This window comes from Melanostigma gelatinosum (genome assembly GCF_949748355.1).
Source record: "Melanostigma gelatinosum genome assembly, chromosome: 22".
In the NCBI taxonomy this organism is placed as follows: Eukaryota; Metazoa; Chordata; class Actinopteri; order Perciformes; family Zoarcidae; genus Melanostigma; species Melanostigma gelatinosum.
This window is the reverse complement of record NC_136655.1, coordinates 17,247,105-17,270,309: the sequence shown is the minus strand read 5'-3', so window position 1 is coordinate 17,270,309 and position 23,205 is coordinate 17,247,105. Positions and strand designations below refer to the sequence as shown.

General features: G+C 46.4%; 1 protein-coding gene across 1 annotated transcript in view; it reads left to right on the top strand.

Annotated features, from left to right (window-relative positions):
* tmtc1 (transmembrane O-mannosyltransferase targeting cadherins 1) overlaps positions 1-23,133 on the top strand; it is a gene marked incomplete at its 5' end in the record, with an annotated part of 78,688 nt that extends 55,555 nt beyond the window's left edge. The window contains 8 exons of the mRNA XM_079294758.1: positions 11,040-11,148; positions 11,232-11,334; positions 12,473-12,608; positions 15,268-15,412; positions 15,658-15,795; positions 20,754-20,876; positions 21,242-21,319; positions 22,340-23,133. Of these exons, the coding sequence (XP_079150884.1) occupies positions 11,040-11,148; positions 11,232-11,334; positions 12,473-12,608; positions 15,268-15,412; positions 15,658-15,795; positions 20,754-20,876; positions 21,242-21,319; positions 22,340-22,465 (958 nt within the window). The 3' untranslated portion in view covers positions 22,466-23,133. The remainder of the gene's footprint in view (positions 1-11,039; positions 11,149-11,231; positions 11,335-12,472; positions 12,609-15,267; positions 15,413-15,657; positions 15,796-20,753; positions 20,877-21,241; positions 21,320-22,339) is intronic.
* Positions 23,134-23,205: the final 72 nt, after the last annotated feature.

The following is a 23,205-nucleotide window of genomic DNA, read 5'->3' as shown; positions in this document are numbered from 1 at the left end:
CAATAATAACGCTACCAAAACTGGTTTACAATTATAAGGAATTTAATTCCACTGATGTAAGTACATTTACAGTTACACATTGGAGTATATACTCCTACGAAATATTAAAACAATAAAACCCAATTTGCAAAAAACCTCAACTCAGCTTCTCAGGTGAAAAACACGTCCGTCCTCCGAGAGCCATGGCACGAGAGAGGAAAAAGGCTTTAAATTAAACCTCCCACATCTGTTCGAAAACACCTCCTCCTCCGTTTATCCCGATTCCTATTGGCTAACTTCCAGGAGCGTATTCACTTGTCTGGCTCTGAGTTTATTATCACATTCAATGACTGTCAATTACGTTTTAAACCCTTCTATAATAATCCTTCAAAATGAAAGTTATACTTCTGCAACTTGGCAGAAGTTTCATGCTTCTGCATGTTTATGTTTATGTTTATCTTAATTATGCATTCTCAAAACCCTTATGATTATGACTAACTATGAATTATTAATTATGAATTATTAAACACTTTTATTATATCTACTAACTACAGTTTTTTACTCAAATTTCTTACAATTCCCCCTAACTCACAGTTCACTGTGAGTTAGCTACTCAAATGTAGTTAGTTATTCAAATGTAGTTAGTTATTCAAATGTAGTTAGTTATTCAAATGTCCCTGGAGACCTCACCCCTACTCAATCCAGGGAGAGGCTCCCTATCTATCTAAGCAGAGGCAAACAATTCATGCATACAGATATCATTTCAAGTATTTCTGTTCAGTTCGTTTCAAGATAGAGTGCGTTGAAAATCACTGCCTTCCATGTCTTGGGGCTGGCAGGATCAGGATACAGCCTGTAGGCTAGAGAACACATACTGAGAAGCCTTGACTGTTCTTTTACACGACAAAATTACATTTCTTAATCTTTACACCCTAAAATCCCCTTATAACCCAATTAAACAAAAAATAAAATCTCGAGATACTCATCCAAAACAATCCATCTATTTCCCAAACTTCCAACATCTCACTGGATGTTTTAGAAGTCCATCTGGGCCTTTATCAGGTCCTTCAGGATCTCCGAGAGGATGGTCAGGAACCGCTTGTGAAGTTCTGCTATGGCACCGCTGGTGGCCTCATCTAGACTGTGGCCATCAGAAGCTCCAATTCGTCCTCATCCTCGTCACATAACTGGTTGCCCTGGACTGGTGTCTGGCTCATCGGTGAAGCAATAAACCCCTGTAGAGGTCCACGGATGCAAGGGAACCCCCATCCACAGACAACTCGGCGGTCTATGACGACAGCACACAGAATAATTACGATTGCCAAAAATGTATGTTTCCACTGGCCAAACATACTTCCCAACCAGTCGGTGAACGGATTCGTGACACCAGAGTTGTCTGCTAGCTCTTGGCTGAGTGCTGTCAGTCCCTCCAGAGCCCTGGTCACCGATCCATCAGGAGCTGTGTTATTTGGAATGAAAGTACAGCACGCAGACCCAAACATCTGGCACACGCCACTTTTCTCTGCTAAGTTATATCTAATGCCATTCTGTTCTGCAAGGTCATTAAACTAGTCTTCGCCAGCTGTGCATGCAGTCCTGATATGGCGTCACTGGTGAAGTTTACAAAACGCTGTTGGTTATAGTAAATGTAGTTGATCCAATCGACATTTTTATTAATCATCACCCTCTGAGAGAAAACAGATTCTAAATCTGCTGCTATTTGATTTCTGGCTTGAAAGTCATTAGACACCCCCCTTGGCAGTCTTATGACATCTTATGTACACTTGGTCATCAAAGGCTCCCTTCGGGCCACCGGCATCTCTTTTGGATCTTCTGTTAGCATGTGGGCGTGGAGAGATGAGTTCTCTATAAGTTGCATCAATGACAGGCAAGATATAGAATGACAATATAAGTTGCACCAACACACATCTACCTGTCCAATCTTTAGGCAGGATTGGATATATGGTTCTTCCTCCACACCACCATCATAAATCAGCTCTAGGTGCTGTCTGTCTTAACACGCTGTTATATAGATAGTTGCTAGCATTGTGACTGTTGCTACAATTTGCAATAATTTGCAATAATACTACCTACATTGGGCCCCTTAGCTGTATCTGAGACTATACAATCAAATGGACCCTCTGTAACCTTGAACAGAGGTGGGGTATTATATTATACAGGTGGGTAATCCCAGTGTAGCCTCTGACAAGTGTGATGGAGGGGCAAAGTGTCATCAGTAAACAGAGTTAAAATACAACTAAATTCAGGACTTATGAGTCTGAATCTTGAAGGAACTGGTGTTGCTAGGGGTTGCTAGGTCCTGAACACACAATACAATCTGTACTACTGACTCTTAAAGGATTACATCTACCCACCCCCTTTGTACACATCACAGGCATAATATGATAACAGCTTCCCATACTTATGTGTGGCAGGCCCACACTGGTCAGTTATGATGCACAAGGTTTTGGACATCCACCCGTAGGTGTGTTCATACTTGGGACAGGAAACTACTTCACAGAAGTCGAACTGGACCGTTGATGCTGTACCTTCTTTGAACATAAGAGTGAGAGTTACATTTTCATAGGTGAGTGTCGTCAGAGAAGCCTCTCTACGTGGTCTAAGATCGGTTTGATTAGCTACTGAGGCTAAATGTCGAATCCTGATGTAGTCATGCATGTGATCTGGTTCCTGTCTGTGGTTAATTCCACATACTAAGAGGTAAACTACTGAACTCAGGAATAAAATAATTACAGACTTCCATAACCCACTGAACCTAGAGTCTCCTACTGGACGCCCTCGCTTAAACTGTGGGGAAAACGTCATCTTCAGTACTGTCTAACCCCTCTTTTGAGGTGTCTTTGGCTTCAAATTTTCCTGTTTGATGTTCAATCCTGTCTCTGCGAGTGTCTTACTCGTTACCTTCGCTGCTGCACAGTGAGTGAGGTGGTGCCAAGTCGCTCCCATTTTACCTTTTCTGCATGTGAGGTTGCCAATACTACCTCCCATGGACCTGTCCACCTTGGTTCACTCCACCTGCGCTCGTGGACTCTTATCCACACCAGACTGCCTGGTGACATGTCAGCCTGCTTCCTTTCGTCAGCTGCTGCTTCTGCGTTTGTCACCTGAGAAAACAACACTCGGCTCATGTTAGTTAGAGCTCCCGTATATTTCTCAATTTCTAGAGTTAGCAAGTCTAGTTGTGGTTTATCATGACGTTATTAAATCTCAAAAATTGTGAGTAGCACCTTTACTGAAAACTATTCTAAATGTGGATCTACAAAAAATGTTTGACACCTTACCATAAATGTTTGACACCTTACCATATCCCCCCTTCACCTCGATATCTCTGCTGTAAGGGATCACATGGCAACCATCTATGTATCTTGGCTATACACTGAACCTCCCCATGGTCCTGGTGACAGCATGGGCATCTGTTGATGTCTCATGGGAGGAGGTCCAGATGGACCTGGTCGTAGGTACTGCTGATGTTGTGGTGGGAACGGAGCATGTTGTGGTGCTGCACTGATCGGTCCTCCTGCTCTTTTATGAGGGCAATCTCTCACCCAATGACCTTCTCTCCCGCATACGTAGCATTCTCCTTTACTTACAAGACCCCCATGCCCCCCTTTATCGTTACCTCTCCCTCTGTTGGATGCACCACTTCTGCATCGTGGTGGGGGCTGATTGTACACCACCGTGGGGGCTGGTACTGCTGGATTTTGTTGCTGCTGGGCTTCTGCTGCTATCATCTGTTTCTTGGCCTGAACTTTTCTATTTAATTCTCTGTCGACCTCTGCTACTTGCAGTTTCAGCAGTCGCCGCTGCATTCTCTTTATATCCTCGTCTTCTTTACTTTCTGCTCGTCTTTCCTCTATCTGCTGTTGCAAATCTTTTCTGATGCATTCTACTTCTCTTACTTCACATTTTAGTCTTCCCACCAGTTCTCCTACTTCCCTTACTCCACCTCTTAGTTTTCTTACCAGTTCTCCTACTTCCTTCCTCTGCTTCTTTAATGTGAACATTATGCAGCCTAGGAGTATTCAAATGTGTGTATTAAATGTGCACGCTTGTCATCACATGAATCAAAGTCAACTCACCCTCTGTGCTGTATGGCGTGTGGCCGTTGACTCCAAAACTGGGATCCACTGCTTCACTTCCCAGATCTGGACCCACTCAACCACGCACCTTGACTAAAACAAACACAAAACTGCCAAAAGTTCAGCAGTAAATGTTAGCATACGTCTGTAGTGTAAGAGAGGTCAACGATCTCTCAAATATGTTTGCGCCGTCCGTGTCAAAATTGATTCTTAGGAACGATGTAAAATAGTAAATGTACCAAAATTAGTCAATACTGGATATGTGAAGGAATCTCGAATCCAAAATTGAAGCTAGAATTCCGAAATCAAACTCAACATCTAAATCAGAATCACAATCACAATCCAGTTCCAAATCAGAATTCGAAAGGTTTAAAATTGGAAGTAAAATGAAATTAAAAAACAATGAATAATTAATCAATTAAATATTAAATTCAACTTTAAAATCAATAACTGTGTTCAAAGATATTCAATCAGAAATACCAATGCAAGTCAAACTGTTGAACTGCACTTACACTCTGGTCTGCACAATAATGAATCACAATTAAGTTCAAGAATTGGAGCACAACTGAAACCATTAATCTTTGTTAAAATGCTGAATTAAAACCAAAGTCAACGACTAAAGTTATAATGCTTAATTAAAACTAAGGTCAGGATATAAGCTCACAGCTCTTAGACAATGAATCTCTGAAAAATTCAGATTCTAAACACTTCGCCGAACCGGAAGTTACCCTGAAACCGAACCGGAAGTTGTCCTGAAACTGGCTGTGGTAACGGATATGCTAACCGCTATGCTAACGACAAAAAACGGAGCTTCTAATAAAGCATACGCACACACAAGTATCACCAAAATCCCACACTTTAATTCCACTGGTACGCCCTCTGTCTCCTCTCACACTCTACTGGTTATTTTATTTTATAAGCACTTATTTTACATACAGAGTACCGCAACACCGGAGCTACACGTAGCTAGCGTTAGCTCCTGACAGCGCGGCTACAGATCATGCAATGTTATTCATCATTTTAAACGTATTTCCACGCTGCTAAAACACAGACTAGTCACACGTATTATTGGACTTATTGTCCGGTTTTATTAAACCTTAAATCCTCCGGTTAACAGGCTAATAGCTCCTCCAGACCTGAGTTCACTGTTACGTATATGAAACGCGAGTTTTGCACTGCCAACGCCACAACCACTCACCCAGTCCGCCTAGCACCCCCAAAAGCCCATTATTCTACGTCTTCTGAATCCATCACACGATCCACTATTTATACACGGCCAAAGCACGCAAGAGTGACTTCCAGGACCGCAGCCTCAGAAGCTAACTCCCGCTAGCCTAGCTTCTCTAAGCAGCGTATGCGTCAAGACCTGAAAAGTCATGAACGAGACCCGCCAAGGGTTGCACGCCAAGGCCGGAATGCCACAATATTTCAGTCCGCCAAGCTACATACCTGCTATTTGAACTAGTTGTCAGCACAAACCCAAAATTGCACCCACCGAGCCAGAGGTCTCTCAGTATGTGCAACCTTAGTCCGCTTTAGCTAACAGCTGCTTGATACCAATGTGATGATTTAATTACAGCGCTGTCTGCCTTTAATTGATTCTTAGGATCCTTATACCTTGGACTAATCCCTTAGTTCATCATACTTCAGACAGTAAATCGTAGCTTACCTCAGTGGAACGTGGCCCTCTCCATGGAACGTCCCCACCGGCAACGCAGCGTTAGCCGTTAGCACACTTAGCCAAGCAGAAATACCTCTAACGTCCTAAAAACTACCTCACAGATTTCATGAAACGGCTCTGCCTACCGATATTATGGGCCCAGGATGTCTGCTTGACCAACGCTGCCTTCAGCACACACAGCGAGGCCGGTAAGACTGTCCCTTCGTGTGTTTGCCAAATTTGTTATGGTAGAAATTTACCTCACAACAAGAGAAGGCCGGAGCACATGTGGCCGGCTTTGTGCCGTCGACACACACGCTGCAATAATAACGCTACCAAAACTGGTTTACAATTATAAGGAATTTAATTCCACTGATGTAAGTACATTTACAGTTACACATTGGAGTATATACTCCTACGAAATATTAAAACAATAAAACCCCATTTGCAAAAAACCTCAACTCAGCTTCTCAGGTGAAAAACACGTCCGTCCTCCGAGAGCCATGGCACGAGAGAGGAAAAAGGCTTTAAATTAAACCTCCCACATCTGTTCGAAAACACCTCCTCCTCCGTTTATCCCGATTCCTATTGGCTAACTTCCAGGAGCGTATTCACTTGTCTGGCTCTGAGTTTATTATCACATTCAATGACTGTCAGTTACGTTTTAAACCCTTCTATAATAATCCTTCAAAATGAAAGTTATACTTCTGCAACTTGGCAGAAGTTTCATGCTTCTGCATGTTTATGTTTATCTTAATTATGCATTCTCAAAACCCTTATGATTATGACTAACTATGAATTATTAATTATGAATTATTAAACACTTTTATTATATCTACTAACTACAGTTTTTTACTCAAATTTCTTACAACAGCTATATTCCATTGCCATTGAGCCTCTTCTGAATAGGTTGAGATCCCATCTATCAGGACTAATGTTACCTGGGCTGCCTCAGCGGCCCTCGCTGGTGGTGTCTGCATATGCTGATGATGTTTATGTGTTCGTCAAAGACCAGAGGGATATCCAGGTCCTAGGTGACAGTTTAGCTTTGTTTGAGGGGGCATCTTCAGCGAAGGTAAACTGGGGAAAACGTGAAGCTTTGCAGGTTGGGCAGTGGGCAGACAAAGAAATACCAAAGCTACCAGGAAGCATCAGATGGGGAAGGCAGGGTTTGAAGGTTTTCGGTGTTTTTTTTGGAACAGAAGAGTTTCAAAAACAGAACTGGGAGGGTGCTATGGAGAGAGTGTGTACCAGATTGTCTAAATGGAAATGGCTGCTACCTCAGCTCTCTTACAGGGGGAGGGTCCTAATTGTCAATAACTTGGTTGCCTCGACCCTTTGGCACAGGCTGGTAGTCCTGCCTCCACCACAGGGCCTGATTGAAGACATCCAGAGGGCAGTTGTGGACTTCTTCTGGTCAGGGCTTCACTGGCTGAGATCTGCGGTGCTGTACCTGCCGGTCCAGGAGGGAGGGCAGGGCCTGGTGGACATCCCATCGCGAATCACATCCTTCAGACTGCAGACGGCTCAGAGACTGCTGTACAGTTTCGGCCTGCCATGGACTACTGCCTGTGTGCTACTGAGGAGGGCCGGACACTTAGGTTACGACAAACACCTGTTCCTGCTCCAGCCCCAGTCAGTGGATCTAACTGGTCTGACACCGTTCTATCAATCCGTCCTACAGGCGTGGCAGGTTTTTACAGTCCATCGGAGAGCTGTGTAGACACCAGGAATGTGGCTCTTTGAGGAGCCGCTGTTTGGAAGCAGCTATATCACATCCCAGGTCCTGACGTCCGTCAGCCTGAGATCCAGACTGAGAGAGGCCGGCTGTGTGAAGCTGGGTCATCTGATGAAGACCTCCATCCCTCAACTTGCGGAGCTGATCAACATCCGGTCCAGCAGGTTGCTGCTCGGGCTGGTGGAGGAGGTCTGTGCGTCCCTGCCAGAAGTCCTCAGAGCGTTTGTTGGAGACCGTGAAATATCTGACCAATGGGACAATGAATGTGAGTATGTCTTCCCACCCCTGGCTGTCTGTCCTGCTGTGGGACAGTGGGAGGATGAGGAGGACATCCTGCTGTCTCTAAAGACACCCCAGTTGGGGGACTTTGAGACTCTGGGGAGGAAAGCAGCATATCAGGTCAGTGTGAAAGTCTCTAACTTGCGCTCTCTGGCAGGAGTGAGGGTGTCGAGGTGGACCGAGTTTTTTGGCAGGGGATCCTCCCCAAGGGGCTGTTGGCGGTCCCTGTACAAACCCCCTGTAGACAAACGGACAGGAGACCTCCAGTGGAGGATTGTACATGGGGCCATAGCTACAAACAGGTATCTGGTGCACCTCGACCCTGGCTCAGGGGACAACTGTCCTTTTTGCTCGCAGACAGAAATTATCCACCATCTGTTCGTTGAGTGTTCCAGGCTGGTGAGACTCTTCAGCTGCCTGAAGGCGTGGTTTCAGGGCTTAGGAGAACACTTTTCTTTCTGTCTTTTTATCTATGGTCCAAACTACTCTGCTAAAAAGAAATCTGTCCACACACTAATGAATTTCCTTTCAGGACTGGCCAAACGAGCAATTTGGAAAACAAGGAAAAACCGGGTGAGGGGTGTAGGGTCAGAGGACGTGAGCTTGATGCTGACCGGGCTGCTGGCTGCTCGGCTCAGGGTGGAGTTTGGTTTCTACAGTCTGACAAAGAAAACTGAACTCTTTGTGAACATTTGGGCTCTGAACGACGTTCTGTGTTCAGTCAGAGATAATGCTCTGTTTCTGAACCTATGAGTTTGTGTTTTTTTTCGGTTTTTGTTGTTTGTTTGCGTGAATTAAGTTTGGTCTGATTAACAGTAAAACTCTGTAAACGGAACTTAAAAAAATGAATAAAGATACGTTTTAAACCTCTCTCTCTCTGTCTCTCACTCTCTCTCTCTCTCTCTCTCTCTGTCTATCTCTCTCGCTGTCTCTCTCTCTCTCTGTCTCTCTCTCTCGCTGTCTCTCTGTCTCACTCTATGTCTCTGTCTCTCTCTGTCTCTCTCTCTCTCGCTGTCTCTCTGTCTCTCTCTCGCTGTCTCTGTCTCACTCTCTCGCTCTCTGTCTCTCAGTCTCGCTCTCTCTCACTCTCTCTGTCTATCTCTCTCTCTCACTCTCTCTCTCTGTCTCTCTCTCTCGCTGTCTCTCTGTCTCACTCTCGCTCTCTCTCTCTGTCTCTCTCGGTCTCTGTCTCTCTCTCTCGCTGTCTCTCTGTCTCTCTCTCTCGCTGTCTCTCTGTCTCACTCTCTCGCTCTCTCTGTCTCTGTCTCTGTCTCTCTCTGAGTGGAAGGAGGTGTGCAGAGCTGCAGGAGCGGGGTTTTGAGAGCGATATTTTACGATTATTTGACATTTTTCTTCACTGGCTAATGTTGGGTATGATAGTGTAGTGGGGTGTGCAGGGTTCACAGGTTTTCACTGTGGTCGTCTTTCTGGACAGCTTAGAAACTGCGGAAGTGGTGTTGATGACCGGGATCTCCGTGGGTGAACACTTCCTGCCCATGTATGCTCTCGCCTCACCGGAGGTGAAAGTCACTGTGTCCAACGTGCCACCATTCATAAAGAGCGATGCCATTATCAAAGAGCTGTCCAAACATGGGAAGGTGGTGACAAGAGGGAACAAGTGGAGCGCAGGAGGCGAGGGTGGAGGAGACGGGTGGGGCTTAGGGGGTGAGAGTGGAGGAGGCGGGTGGGGCTCAGAAGGTGAGAGTGGAGGAGGCGGGTGGGGCTCAGGAGGCGAGAGTGGAGGAGACGGGTGGGGTACAGGAGGTGAGAGTGGAGGTGACGGGTGGGGTACAGGAGGTGAGGGTGGGGTACAGGAGGTGAGAGTGGAGGAGACGGGTGTGACCCAGGAGGCGAGAGGGGAGGAGGTGGGTGGGGCTCAGGAGGTGAGAGAAGAGAGGACAAGTGGGGGACAAGAGGTGAGGAAGGATGGGGCAAGTGAGGTCCAGCAGGTGAGGGAGAGTACTGGAGGACAGGTGGAGGCAGGTAGGGAGGTGGACATGGAAGCAGACGAGGAGCAGCTCAAGGCCCCTCAGCTGAAGAGGAAACAGAGAGGAGACAGAGGAAGCTCACAGGCCAAGAAAGTGGCAACTACAGAAAGTGGAGGCGCAGCAGAGTGTGAGTCCAGGCTGGAAGAGGACCCTGAGTCCGGTTGGGAGGACTCTGAGTCCAGTCTGGAGGAGAACTCTGCTGTTAACAGTGAGCCCTCTAAACACGGTGCTGGCAGCTGTAGGAGCTTGTGGTGGTGGGCGTGGGTGGCTCAGCTGTGGAGGGGGCGGAGTGTGGGAGTGGTTCGGGGAACGGGGCCGGTAAGGGACTTAATTAGGCGCAGCTGGAACGGATCCTGATTGTCTCACTCACGACTGTATTTAATCCCACAGTACAGACTGAGGCGAGGAACGGACAGGACGGAAAGCTCCTGCGGCGTGTGCTCGGAGGCGAGGCAGGAGAGCACCCGGCCAGGCCCGTTAGGGTTTAAAACAATAAAGAAACATTGAAACCGTCATTCCACCGTGTGCTGGCGTCATTGTGCTCCCCAGACCCACCGGGTAACAGAGAACCTGCTACAGAGCTCTAGAGGCTACAGCGTGGAGGAGATAAAGGAGTTTCTGAGGAGGAGTAAGAACGTGAGAAAAGTCAGAGTGGAGGACTACCTCTCTGACAAGGAGAAGCTCTCCAGCTCTGCCAGATCTCACATGAGGAGCAAGGACAGAGGAGGGCTCACAAAGCAGGAAGGCTTCAGACTAAAGAAAATAGTTCACAAAGTGAACAAAGAACTGGGCAAAGATGGCGCGAAGTGAGAGTCGGATCTCAGCCTACATACAATTAAAGACACGTTTATGTTTGCTGGACCTAATTTGTTTAACCGTTTTAAATGATAACGTATCGTGTTGTTCAGGAAAGAATTCGGTTTGTTTTGAGTAACAGTGAAACTCTGTAAATGGAACTTAACACAAACAGATAAAGATATATTTAAACCGCTCTCTCTCGCTCTCTCTCACTCTCTGTCTCTTTCTCTGTCTCTGTCTCTCACTCTCTCTGTCTCTCTCTCTCTCTCTCAATCGCTCTGTCTCTCTCTCGCACTCTCTCGCTCTCTCTCTCACTCTCTCTGTCTCTCTCACTCGCTCTCTCTGTCTCTCTCACTCTCACTCTCTCTCTCTGTCTCTCACTCTCTATCTCTCGCGCTCTCTCTCTCTCTGTCTCTCTCACTCGCTCTCTCTCTCTGTCTCTCTCGCTCTCTCGCGCTCTCTCTCTCTCTCTCTATGATGGTGGTGGTGTGTTCTAGGTCCCAGGGGAAGGAAAAAGAGGCTGAGACTCTACTAAAGGACTCCATGCACTTCGGTCCACATTTTGCTGATGCTTACTCCAGTCTAGCATCACTCTATGCTGAGCAGGTGAAACATTCTCTCACACTCACACTTTGGTCCCGTTCGTTCCTGATTTAATCCTGAATTCATTTCACCTGCCATCTCCACAGAAGCGCTTCGCTGAAGCCAGTGAAGTGTATCTGAAGGGAATAGAGAACTGTCCGGACAGCTCCGACCTGCATAATAACTATGGAGTGTTTCTGGTGGATACGGGTGAGTTGAACCTCGAGGCTCTCTGGCTCCGGGGCCGATGGGCTTCTACTGCATAGACATACATACGTTGACCTGAACAAGAGGATTCAACCACTGCCAAACTCTTCAGCTCATACTGGCTTTTTTTCAAGGGCTGTGCTGGTTTTTACTGACGATATCACAGGTGGTTTATCCTGCTATAATCCTGACTACTTATTCCACCCATTAACAATAAATTGCTCATTTTCCTAAACTTACTTGAAATTGTAAGTTTCCAGGCAGTCTTTAGCACCGTATACAACTTTAAACTAGTTCTGCTGAGATCTAATCTGTCAGTGGGAACAGTCTGTATGATGATGATGTTATTGAAAGTAGTGCTGAGCGGTATACCGGTACAACCGGGACGTCAAAGAATACGCCCAACATGTCAAACTAAAGAGCTGATTGGTTGAATACTATGACAATCTCGTCCAATATCGTCCCCATGTACTGAAAGTGCACATGGATGCACTTGTGAGTCGAGTCTGCATTGTAACTCTGTTATACTGCACAAGAGACATTTTTGAGTTCTCTCTACTTTTAGCCGGTTGTTGTGTTTCCATAGAGGAGCACGACTTATATTGTGCAGTAAACATCAAGGCCACGGAGAGGCAAATGTGAAGGGGAGCGAAAAACACCCCGAAACTGAAACTGGCTTAACAAATTCATTCTATGTGTTACTGCAAGGCCGAGCCCTCCGACTGTCAGTCTGGGCTGAATAGACCCATGTTCTGGGGGGTGACTCAGTGAGAGGGATCTGGATCAGTCCAAGTCTATGTCATGATGAAGAAACATCCATATTGTTTTGTGATGATAGAATCCTGAGAGGTTTATTGGAAAAGGATCTTACATTGAGTCATCTGAATTGTGCTGATTCAACAGCAGAGATTAAAGAGGTGATTTTAATTGTGGGAAGATTGTTGTGCCAGCTTTGACCGGAGGGTTGGGCCAACTGTTAACGAGCTGTGCAGGCTCCTGCCTCACTTCTCTTACATCCTTTGGTTCTTCTGGTTTCCTTTTTCATTGCGTCCTTATTTCTCTTCCACCGTTGTTCATTCCTTTATTCCTTTCCTCCATCCTCCCGCTTCCTTTCCTTACTCTTTGCTCTCGTGGTCCTCAGGAGAGGGGGAGCTGGCAGCCGCTCACTACCAGCACGCCGTGAGACTCAAACCAGCACACTACGTTGCCATGGTGAACCTGGGCCGCCTGCTCCGATCATCCAATGAGAACACAGAAGCTGAGTCTTGGTACAAGAGGTGAGAAAATACTTGTTTTTTTTTCGACTCAGGGAGGCATGTATCCGCTGCCATGCTATAGCTGTGTAGCATGGCAAGGACCAGCGATGAGAAGGCAGCAGCTCATCATTCAGTCTTTAGTATTCAGCCTTCCTCTGTGCTGAACACACAGACAGGTTATTGATATCGATCTTTCCATCGACCTCCTGGCAAGAAAGCAAAGACATGTATTTCCCCAAAATGTTGGAGTGTTGCTTTAAGGGGAACTTTAGTAAGTTGGTCTCTCTCAATCTGAAAAAAATCTTTTTTCTTCAAGTTTTGAAATGTGAAATGAACCATTTAGATGTAGATGATTTTTCATGCCTTCTTTAAAAATGTGTGTGATGTTTGTGACGACCCTCCAGTGGAGGGCCGTGTGTTTTATAGCTGGGCCTTCAGTGCTGTCCTACTACAGCTGAACCAGCTCCTAATGACCTCACTATGACGCCTCAGCTACACTTATTTGTTTCTATTGGTGTAATAATACACGTATTCATATTAAACCGCTCAGTACGAGGCTTACGAACAGAACAATAAGTTTGAATAATACTAGTGCATTTGGAAAATGCAGAAGCTTAAATTGTGGGAAACATAATGTTCTCTCGGTGGAGCCACTGCTCAACCCGGCAACCCACCCAACGTCTGACTACTGCAGAAGAGCAGCATCGTACTCTGGTGAGGCGCGTGTGTTCTGGGAGGCTACGCTAAACTAGCTTAGCAGGAAAACAACAGCAGCACACAAGCTACAAACTCTCCCCGCAGCGTTGAGCTGTTCCTACTGATCCAAACAGGACTACAGTCCAAACAGTCACCACACAATCCACATTCGTCCAGACATCATTCCTGCTTTGTTAAAGAAAAGAAAAGCAAATGTCGACCCTAACCCCGCGCATGACGGGATGCTTCGTCATTAACGGACAATGCATATCGTCAGAATCAATGTAATTAACACAATGACAAGAACAAACTCACAAGAACCAGTCACAGATATTCATATGACAACAAAGCAACACATCAATCCAGCAACACTGCAGCGCTAACACATATTCATCCGCACACTGAAGAGCACCATTCAAATATTATCCACATCAGAGGGAACAATATTAACCAGATCATAAAAACAACACCATAGACACATGAACACAGTAGTAACGCTGCTGCAGATGTAAAAACACAAAAGCACTTCACTTACCAAAGCTGCTGTTCACTTAAGGACAAAGTCCATCCTCCTTTTTTTGTTAACAAAGAGTTTAATGACGCCGTTGTACAGAACATCGGTGCGGTTCAGTTCCAGTAAGAGGTTCTCCTGTGAACGTGTTCGTTGAGTTGTAGATCCACTCGGGTCTCAGCTAAAGTTTTCAAAAGCACCGTAGCTTGTAAGTGTCCTGTCGTGCTATGGTGTCGTGTTGCTGCCTTGGTTAGCCACCTCAGGTTAGCCTAGCGTAGCTCCAAACACCAAGACGCTCAGTTGCAAATGAAACGCATTCTTAGCCATAAGATGTGCAACACTTCCCCGACGCTGTCAGCAGGAATACCGTTGGTACAAATCCTTTTCCTGGCTGGGTCAGGGCTGCTAGCTGTGGGGTTGGCTGACCCTTTCTTACGATGTCCAGTTTTTCCTGAAATGTTCGTCTCCAGAAAGGCGTTGCCAGTAACTCCCAAATCAGTTTGTCCTCAGTCAGCCATTGAGTGTTAAAAAAACAAAGCTACACCAAGCAAAATGTTAAAAATGTCATAACTTCTTACATATCTTTCAACTTGAACTCTCACTACTAACACTAATATCTGCTAGCTGCTTCTGCTTCACAACAGTCACGCTAGCCCACTGACCAATCACGGCGCACGGTTATTGCTGACGTACTTGTAGGCTACCTCGGTAGCTCTGACACGTCAAAGAATACGCCCAACATGTCAAACTAAAGATGTGATTGGTTGAACACAATGACAATCAACAATATCGTCCCCATGTACTTCAATCGTTTGAACCTTTTGATCATTTATTGGTCTCACTGATGTTTCTAGCATTCCAAACATTAAATCGTCTTGCTTTTTGAAGATAAACTTTGGTCTCGGACTTTAAATCAAGTTTGTGTTTTTATTGGACCGTTAATGTACAGCAGCGCTTGGACAAATCTCAACACGTTTTCTAAGTATTAATATACGATGATATCGATTAATAGATATATCTCAATGAAAACAACCAGAAGCCTTACATTGTGTGGTATTATTGTTCATTTACGTTACAGTGAGGATAACTGGCGTTAACGGTGTTAGTGGAAAATGCAGTCTGAAGTCCAGCCCGTGATTATAAGCTCCATGATAACGTGACAGAAGCTCCCCAACCACCAGACTTCAAAGCTTCTTCCCTCTGGCTCTGAGGCTCCGTCATTCATCCTCCACCCTCCATATAGAATCTCCTTTGTTTTCTGTCCTATGTAGCAAATTGGGACTACGATCTAAATGTTGTTGTGCAACCCTGTAGTACAATGACCAATAGAAACTATGTAACCTTGTAAGTGTAAACTGATTAAATGTGACACATTTTGATGTTTATGACTGTAACTGGAACCTAAAACACTTAGTTTAAGCACCGCAGTAGTGTAAAAAGCCGTCCTTGGTGACTTTTGACCTGTTCTTGCAGGGCGCTGCAGGTGACGAGGAAGGTGGAGATCCTGACTCCGCTCGGAGCTCTGTATTACAACACGGGGCGCTACGAGGAGGCCCTGCAGGTGTACAGAGAGGCCGCCGCCCTGCAGCCCGACAGCACCGACATCTGGCTGGCTTTGGTGAACAGACGCACACCGACACACTCAAACACACAAACACCCAATGAATCATTGTGTGTGTGTGTGTGTGTGTGTGTGTGTGTGTGTGTGTGTGTGTGTGTGTGTGTGTGTGTGTGTGTGTGTGTGTGTGTGTGTGTGTGTGTGTGTGTGTGTGTGTGTGTGTGTGTGTGTGTGTGTGTGTGTGTGTGTGTGTGTGTGTGTGGAAACACACGCACACACATTCACACACGCTGTTTCTGTCCCAGGCTCAGGTTTTGGTCATGGCCGGTCGTACCAAAGAGGCGGAGAAGATGACCCTGGACATCATATCCAGAGAAGGCAGCTGTATCGAATGTTACCGCCTCCTGTCGGCCATCTACAGCAAGCGTGGGAACTACACAGAGGTGTGTGTGTGTGTGTGGGCCTCAGGGTCTGTTCCTCAGAGGTCAGATAACTCACAGTTAGGAATGATCAGCAGGAGATACCTTCAGCTCCAACAGTTACCGTGGAAGCTAATCACCGCTGTACATGTGAGCACATCCTCCCTCCATCACCACCGCCACTCCTTGTGCTGGTCTGTCTTTCACGTTCCCTGTGACCCAGTTTCACAGTAAATATGAATTCTGTGGCATTAGTATGCAGAGTGTTCACACTCGACATCTACAGCAGGATAGCGTGCCAGTAGTCATACTAATGTCGATACCAGTGTGACATTCATTCAAAGATTGCAGCCAGAAATGCAACATTTTGATTTCAACTGGCCATCATATTTATACAGTATATAAATATCAACTATCTCACATTATAACCAAACTGCAGATCAAACCTGGACTGGACCATGTGTCACTAAAAGATGCTTATGTAAAGCACAAAAGTATTACCTGCAAAATGTACTTTTCAGTACTCAAAAGTAACACTACTATCGGTGTTACTATATATTATTAAAGGGACCTTTAATGGGAGTGATGGGGTTTGAGGGACGACATGTTATGATTTCTGATTTTGAGTTATTGAGTTGAAGAACATGTTGTTGAGCAGCTAGGCTTCTGGGGTCATCAGGTCTCGAGTGAAGGTCTATCTGTGTGTCGTCTGCGTAGCGATGAAGAGAAACATTATGACGTTGGATGATTGATGAATGATGTGTAAATGTTCTTGCTAGTGCTAGTGCTAATGCTAGTGCTAATGCTGGTGCTAGTGCTAGTGCTAATGCTGGTGCTAGTGCTAATGCTAGTGCTAATGCTAGTGCTAGTGCTAATGCTGGTGCTAGTGCTAGTGCTAATGCTGGTGCTAGTGCTAATGCTAGTGCTAATGATAGTGCTAGTGCTAATGCTAGTGCTAGTGCTAGAAGCAAGATGTTTCTAGAGAAACGAGAATTCAAAGAGACATGGAGACCTCTATGCTCGTACTTCAGCTGCTTGACAAATGTGCACATCTGGTTCAGTTGTTACGACTGGCTGTCACAGCGTATGTGCCCTGTGGGGGGCGACCGTGGCTCACTGGATTAAGAGAGTCATCTGGGAACCGGAAGGTCAACGGTTTGATCCCCGACTGGGACGTGTCACGTGTCGAAGTGTACCTGAGCAATACACTGAACCCCTGATCAATGGCAGCCCACTGCTCCCTATATACAGGGATGGGTCAAATGCAGTCGTGTATGTGTATATACCAATACAAATGGTTTCTTCTTTCTTCTAAAGGCCCTACTTAATGACTAAGCCATCTTCCCATTAGCTCAAGCATCCATGCTGTCTTGAGCTACATGTTGACAACTAAACTGGAGACGTTGGTGCACGGAGAGACATAACATGTGCTGCTCCGTGTGCTCATCGACCGTATCTGGCAACCCGCACTATAGCAGGAGATGGTGCTCAGAAGAGCTGGCGGGAGGATACACGGCCTTTCATAAAGAAGTACTTCGACCACGTAACTCCCTCTGAAACCACAACTTCTCATTTGTTGTTTGTGTACAGATTAAACAAACAAGATGGACTCAGATGTTTGGTAGGTGTGAACTTTGTACAGAGCGAGGCTTGCTTTCCCCCCTGCATCCAGTCTTGATGCTAAGCTAGGCTAGGTATGCCCTGACTCCAGCTTTGCAATTAATGCAAAGATATGAGATATGTAACGTAATGGACCCGACATAAACTACAGTGTAACCTGCTCCTCCCAGTCTTCTCCTCTGTAATAGTTGTCGACGAACCCTGAACCCTCACACACCAGGCCAACAGTCGGCCCTTGGCGAGTGTCTGTGGCCCTCGTCTTTGCGGTGTGTCCCGCACATGCAAATTGAGCATGCGGAGCCCATTGGTGAGAGAAATCACTCCGATTGGCTGTCCAGCTTCAACGAATCACTTCACGAGAACAGGAAGTGGGGAAAGCAAGCAAGTCAAGAGGGAGCACACCGAAGGCTCTCCTCCTGTTCATCTTCATCTCATCTGATCATTCACACACATGTTCTCACATAACTACATGGCCATTTGGAATGAAACTAAGTAATGAGTGAGAGTGGTGGGAAAGGCAAGCGCTGCTGTGCTTCGTGTAGTCCTTGGGCTTCTGGTTTCACTTTTTGAAGAACGAAAGCTGCTGGAATGAGGAGTTATTGCCTCTCAAGGTGCAGAACATCTGTGTGTGAATAGTAATTGTCTTCAGTCTTTGCGGTGAGTTCAAGTGCAACTGTTTCCCCCAGACATGGCGACTTGAGGCAACACAACAGTCGGTCTTTGTTGCTGATAGTTCTTTGATGTCGTTGGTGTTCCAACAAGAGAGAATGAACACAGACATCATTTGATCATTGTTGGGGTCTGACCATATGGCTTCAACATGTGCTGTGAACAAAGAGAATTAGGCCTTCACTTTTTCAAGCAAAGGTTTCATCCTGATTTGTAGTTTGATGAGAGCAAACCTCCTCTCGGAATTTCACACTAGGGTGTGAATTCCCCCCCCCCCCCCAAAAAAAACTATGGTTCCTGAAGTCACCTGAATGCACCGCTGCAATCTCATTGGCCGAAGGCCAAGAGACCCCAGGACCCCTGTGGTTCAACCACTGTTCTACAAAACCGCCTGCAGTACACACCTCAATGCTTTTTCCCTTCGACCTCCGTCGAACAGGGAGCACACAACGCTCTCTTCGCCCGGACCTTCGTCCTGGACACATGAAGACACATCGGCCTCTCCTCCCCCCTCCAGCACGACGGAGGCCACGAGGAAGCTGCGGCCTTCACCCCTCATCAAACCCTGACAGGTCACGAGCCATTTTGCTGGACGTTTTCTTTTTCTGAGTAAAGGCTCACTCAGCCCGCGTAACGAATCCGCATCCGCGATCCATTCTCCGCTTTTTTGCTTTCCCCCCTTTTTTTGTGCACAAACCGGCACAGAGGAGCCCGACGAAGCCTCGCTCCTCTCGTGACCGATGATTCCCGGTAAGACGCGCAGACATGCCGTCTCATCCGAAGTTAACTGTCCTCCCTGCAGCGAGTACAGATCGGACCTGCGTTTGCTCCAGAGCCACGCCAACGGACCAAAGCCGCACCAGCAAAAGCCGTGCGACACACAGCGCCCGCTACAAGGCCGCGCTGAAAGCAGCCTGCTCCCCCTTCCTGACGAGGAAAACGGACAACTTCCCCACGAACACTTTTCCGTTGCAACGAAGCATCGACAAGTAAGGTTCATTGCATCTGGGCATAGTTTAGCTTAAATTAACGTAAATTTAATTCAGGTCATTCATTTATATGTTATTATTCCCGTGTTTTTGTCGCGTTAAAGTCATTGTTTTCGTTTTGCTGAGAGATTGCGCAACCATCGACGGAGCTCACAGGCCCGTCGTACTGTGCGTTTCCTGTTTGACTGTTTATTTGGGATTATTTTCATTCATTGTATTCCACTCCGTGTGGGAGTTCTCTCTTCATTAACTCGACTCTGTGAGTGAGCTGAGGTGCGTGGCTTATCGCGGCTTAAGTTACCGGCAGTTCAAAGACGACAGCGGTATACGTATGCATGATAGAACCAGCAAACTCAGGCTCCCTACAACATCGCACGCCGAAGTGTGATGCACGTCGAGTTCTCGCTCCTTTTCCTTTTCTTCCTCCTCTCACGTAACACGCATACACAGCTCCTATCTCTGCCCCTGGGGGAACCCCGTTCAAACGATCGCCTCACAACACACGTGTGCATCGGCACACGTGATTACATACAGCAGTCTCGCCGCCACTTGGTCCGAGTCACTCGACTCCGCCATCTGGTGGTAGTTTAGTTGTAGTATCTTAAGGCCCCTCCCCTTTTGGCCCGCGTCACTCGACGCCGCCATCTTTGTAGTCTTTAGCTGTAGCTTTAAGACTCCCCTTTCTTTACACACACACACACACACACACACAGACATACACCCTCATCCATTTTATTCATTCTTTAGTTTAGGCATATAAAATTGTATGATAACGTTTGTTGGTTGCAATATTAATTGATTTTATCATTTATTATTTTGATTTAATAAACTCTGTTATACTTTAAGGAGCAGTCGTCTGTGATTACTTGTGCATATGTATTTGATGAACCTGTATGTAGTAGCCTGTGCTCGAACTTAAAAACCTTCACTGTCACTGAATGTATAGTCATACGCAGACTATTGACATTATGAGTGACTACTAATTATGAGACTTAGTTTTATCGTTTGGTTATTGGTCCCTGTTCGCAGGGTGGTGCCCCGTTGTTATTAATAATCATGAATAATTGTTACATACATCAATAATTCTATTGATGTCAAGAATTCAGTTTCTTAAATGCTGATAACCCAAACACGCTCCTTTACGTTCCCAACATCATTAATGCATAGACTTTGTCGTGTTTTAAATGTTATCCCCGGGACAGTATCTGCAGCTTCTGGGCTTTATTCTAAGAGTGGAAATAAAGCGTTGTCAGTGTGTCCCATGGTTTTGGGACAGTGGGTGCAGGCTCAGCTGGCCTACAGTAGAGATGAAGCAGGGATCCACTGCTTCTGCTATCGTAGTCCCCAACAACATGGAGTCTGACACAAATCCAGAAACAGATCAAATTCTTTGATTCTGTCAGTGTGGCAGTGATAAAGCTGACGCTGCACTCCGTCGGAGAGACGGGATTAAACGATGACGCTCTTCATCTCCGTACTCCTCACCTTTCTGTCTCACTCTGCTTTAAATCCGTTTAGGCTTCTTCTTCTCTGCACAGGCTGCTTCTTCTCTGGCTCCTTGTTCAGTAGAAGGTAGTGAAGGGCTCTTTCTGTAGAGCCTAGAGAGCACACTCAAACAGCAGGACGCTCAACTGTAAGAGACGGGGACTCTCAGTGTGGATGTTCGTGTGTGTGTGTGTGTGTGTGTGTGTGTGTCCGTGCCAGGCGCTGGATGCTCTGGACAGGGCCCTGCAGCAGAGCCCCAGTGATGTGACAGTGAGGGCAGAGCTGTACTTCTCCAAAGGAAACCAGCTCAGAGAGATGAACCAGCTGGACCAAGCCTTCGAGGTACCGCTCTCTTCTTCCTCCACACTTGCTCTTCAGACAGGTTTCTATCCAAATATGGCACAAATTTTAACACAAATTTCCAGAAAATTGGCAAAGTACAATGGAAGTCAGGGGGTAGAGCTTTTTTCTCTCTCTTCATCCAATCTCTAGCCTGCTCAACCACAGCTCTCTGTCTCTCTCTCTCTCTCACCTACAATGTTGCATAAATACCTTTAATGGAGCTTTATACTTTCATCATATATCAGTGTCATTGAGTGTTTTTTATCATGATCCTACATCGTTCCCTCCCTCACGATCATATGAACCGCGTTGTTCCTTGAGTGGAATATGACACTGACCCGTCTGCTTCTGTTCTCTCCCACCAGAGCTACAGGCTGGCTGTTGAACTGAACCCGGCCCAGTCGCAGGCCTGGATGAACATGGGAGGCATTCAGCACATTAAGGTAGCGAACATCAGTTCATCACTGAAGTTAACACACAACAACACGGTGACTTATTATATCAAATACACACAAATCAGATGATGAAGTTCTTTATCAACAAATGAATACAAATAAATGAAATGTGTGTCCAGTGAATAACAGTGAAAATCAATGAAAAGGATGACATGTGACCAGGTCAAGTCAGTGACGGATATCATCAGCATCATTCTATTAACTTTATTGAGCCTGGAAACATCAAACTCTTCACACCTGGACGTCTTGTTTCCCCTTACGGCTCTGATGGGCAGTGGGAGGCTCAGCTGGTGGAGGTCACAGTTGTCTTCGGGCAGCTTGTTGGATGACAGTAGTTTGTTTGGCTCGTACTCTGTGCCTCGCTCTTTGGACCTGGCCGTCTTCTTCTTGGAGGTTCGGCTTGAAGGTTTTTCTTTGTGTCCCTTGCGTTCTCTCACTCTGAGCGGGATGTGATACTGAACTCTGTGACCGCAAACATCAGTTCGACCATCTGCAACAAGTCAAACTGAAAGCTCCTCTATGATGACCTGTGGTGGTATTAATTCTCACGGTTCCACAGATCATTGTCGTCAGTCTGTTCCCGTCACATACTCGCTCTAAATACTCACACAGCATGTGACAGGACTTCTTCAGGCTTTTTGAGCTCATCATCTGTGACACCGGCAATGTGAGGAGACACTTTCCTTTTCCTCCATCAGACATGGATCTCCTCTGTAGCGCTGTTTGTATTTGGTAATGTTTTGGCCTCTCAGGACCATCTTTTTCCATAGATGCTGATTTACTCACAATCAATGAATACTAAAGGAAAGAAACATCAACCGGGGGAAAGGAATTGGATGAGTTATGTCTTCATCGAGCCCTCTCACCCATTCCTAGTATTTAGGTGATGTGTGCATCAGCTGGGCTTAGATTAAACACATCTTAAACAGTAAACTGCAGTTCAGCTGAGTTGATTGTGGATGGAACACGTATCACTGTATACATGTGTTGTTCTGTGTGTGTGTGCAGGGAGACTATGCAGCAGCCAGGATGTACTACCAGCGAGCCCTGCTTCTGAGCCCTGGCTCCAAACTTCTGAAAGAAAACTTGGCCAAGCTGGACCGACTGGAGAGAAGACTGACAGGGGGCGCGTAGACCACCACGGGTCTCCGGACACTGTACCATCCTGGGCACAGATGAGGAGAGCAGGGCACAGCCCAGCCCTCGACAGCCCAAACACCAGCCGCCAGGCAGCTGGTGACCACCAGACCACCAGCCTGAGTGAGAGCAGAGGACGAGAGGACGAGAGGACGAGAGGACGAGGGGACGAGGGGGACGAGGGGGAGCTCGTCAGGTCTGCAGCGTGTTCGGAGGTGCACCGGGTGTGGAGGCAGAGAGACTGGTGGAGCTGCAGTCCAGACACCTTTCCTGGTGGAGACAGAGTCGATTGATTCATCTTCATCGAGGGATTGCACATCCGCTTTAGACATTTGTGTTTGATTGATTTATGGTGTAGGTCCATGTGAAGGCATTTCCTTTATGGCACTTCATCACAGATTGTAATTCAGTCCTTTCATGGATTGACATTAGTGCAGTGGGTGTGTGGAACATGTCATTACTTTGAAGTGAATCAGGATGGGAACAGAATCATCTCACTGAATCATCTCACTGAGTCCACTGAGACCACTGAGTCCACTGAGTCCACTGAGACCACTGAGTCCACTGAGACCACTGAGTCCACTGAGACCACTGAGACCACTGAGTCCACTGAGACCACTGAGACCACTGAGTCCACTGAGACCACTGAGACCACTGAGACCACTGAGTCCACTGAGACCACTGAGACCACACCGTCCACTGAGACCACTGAGACCACTGAGACCACTGAGTCCACT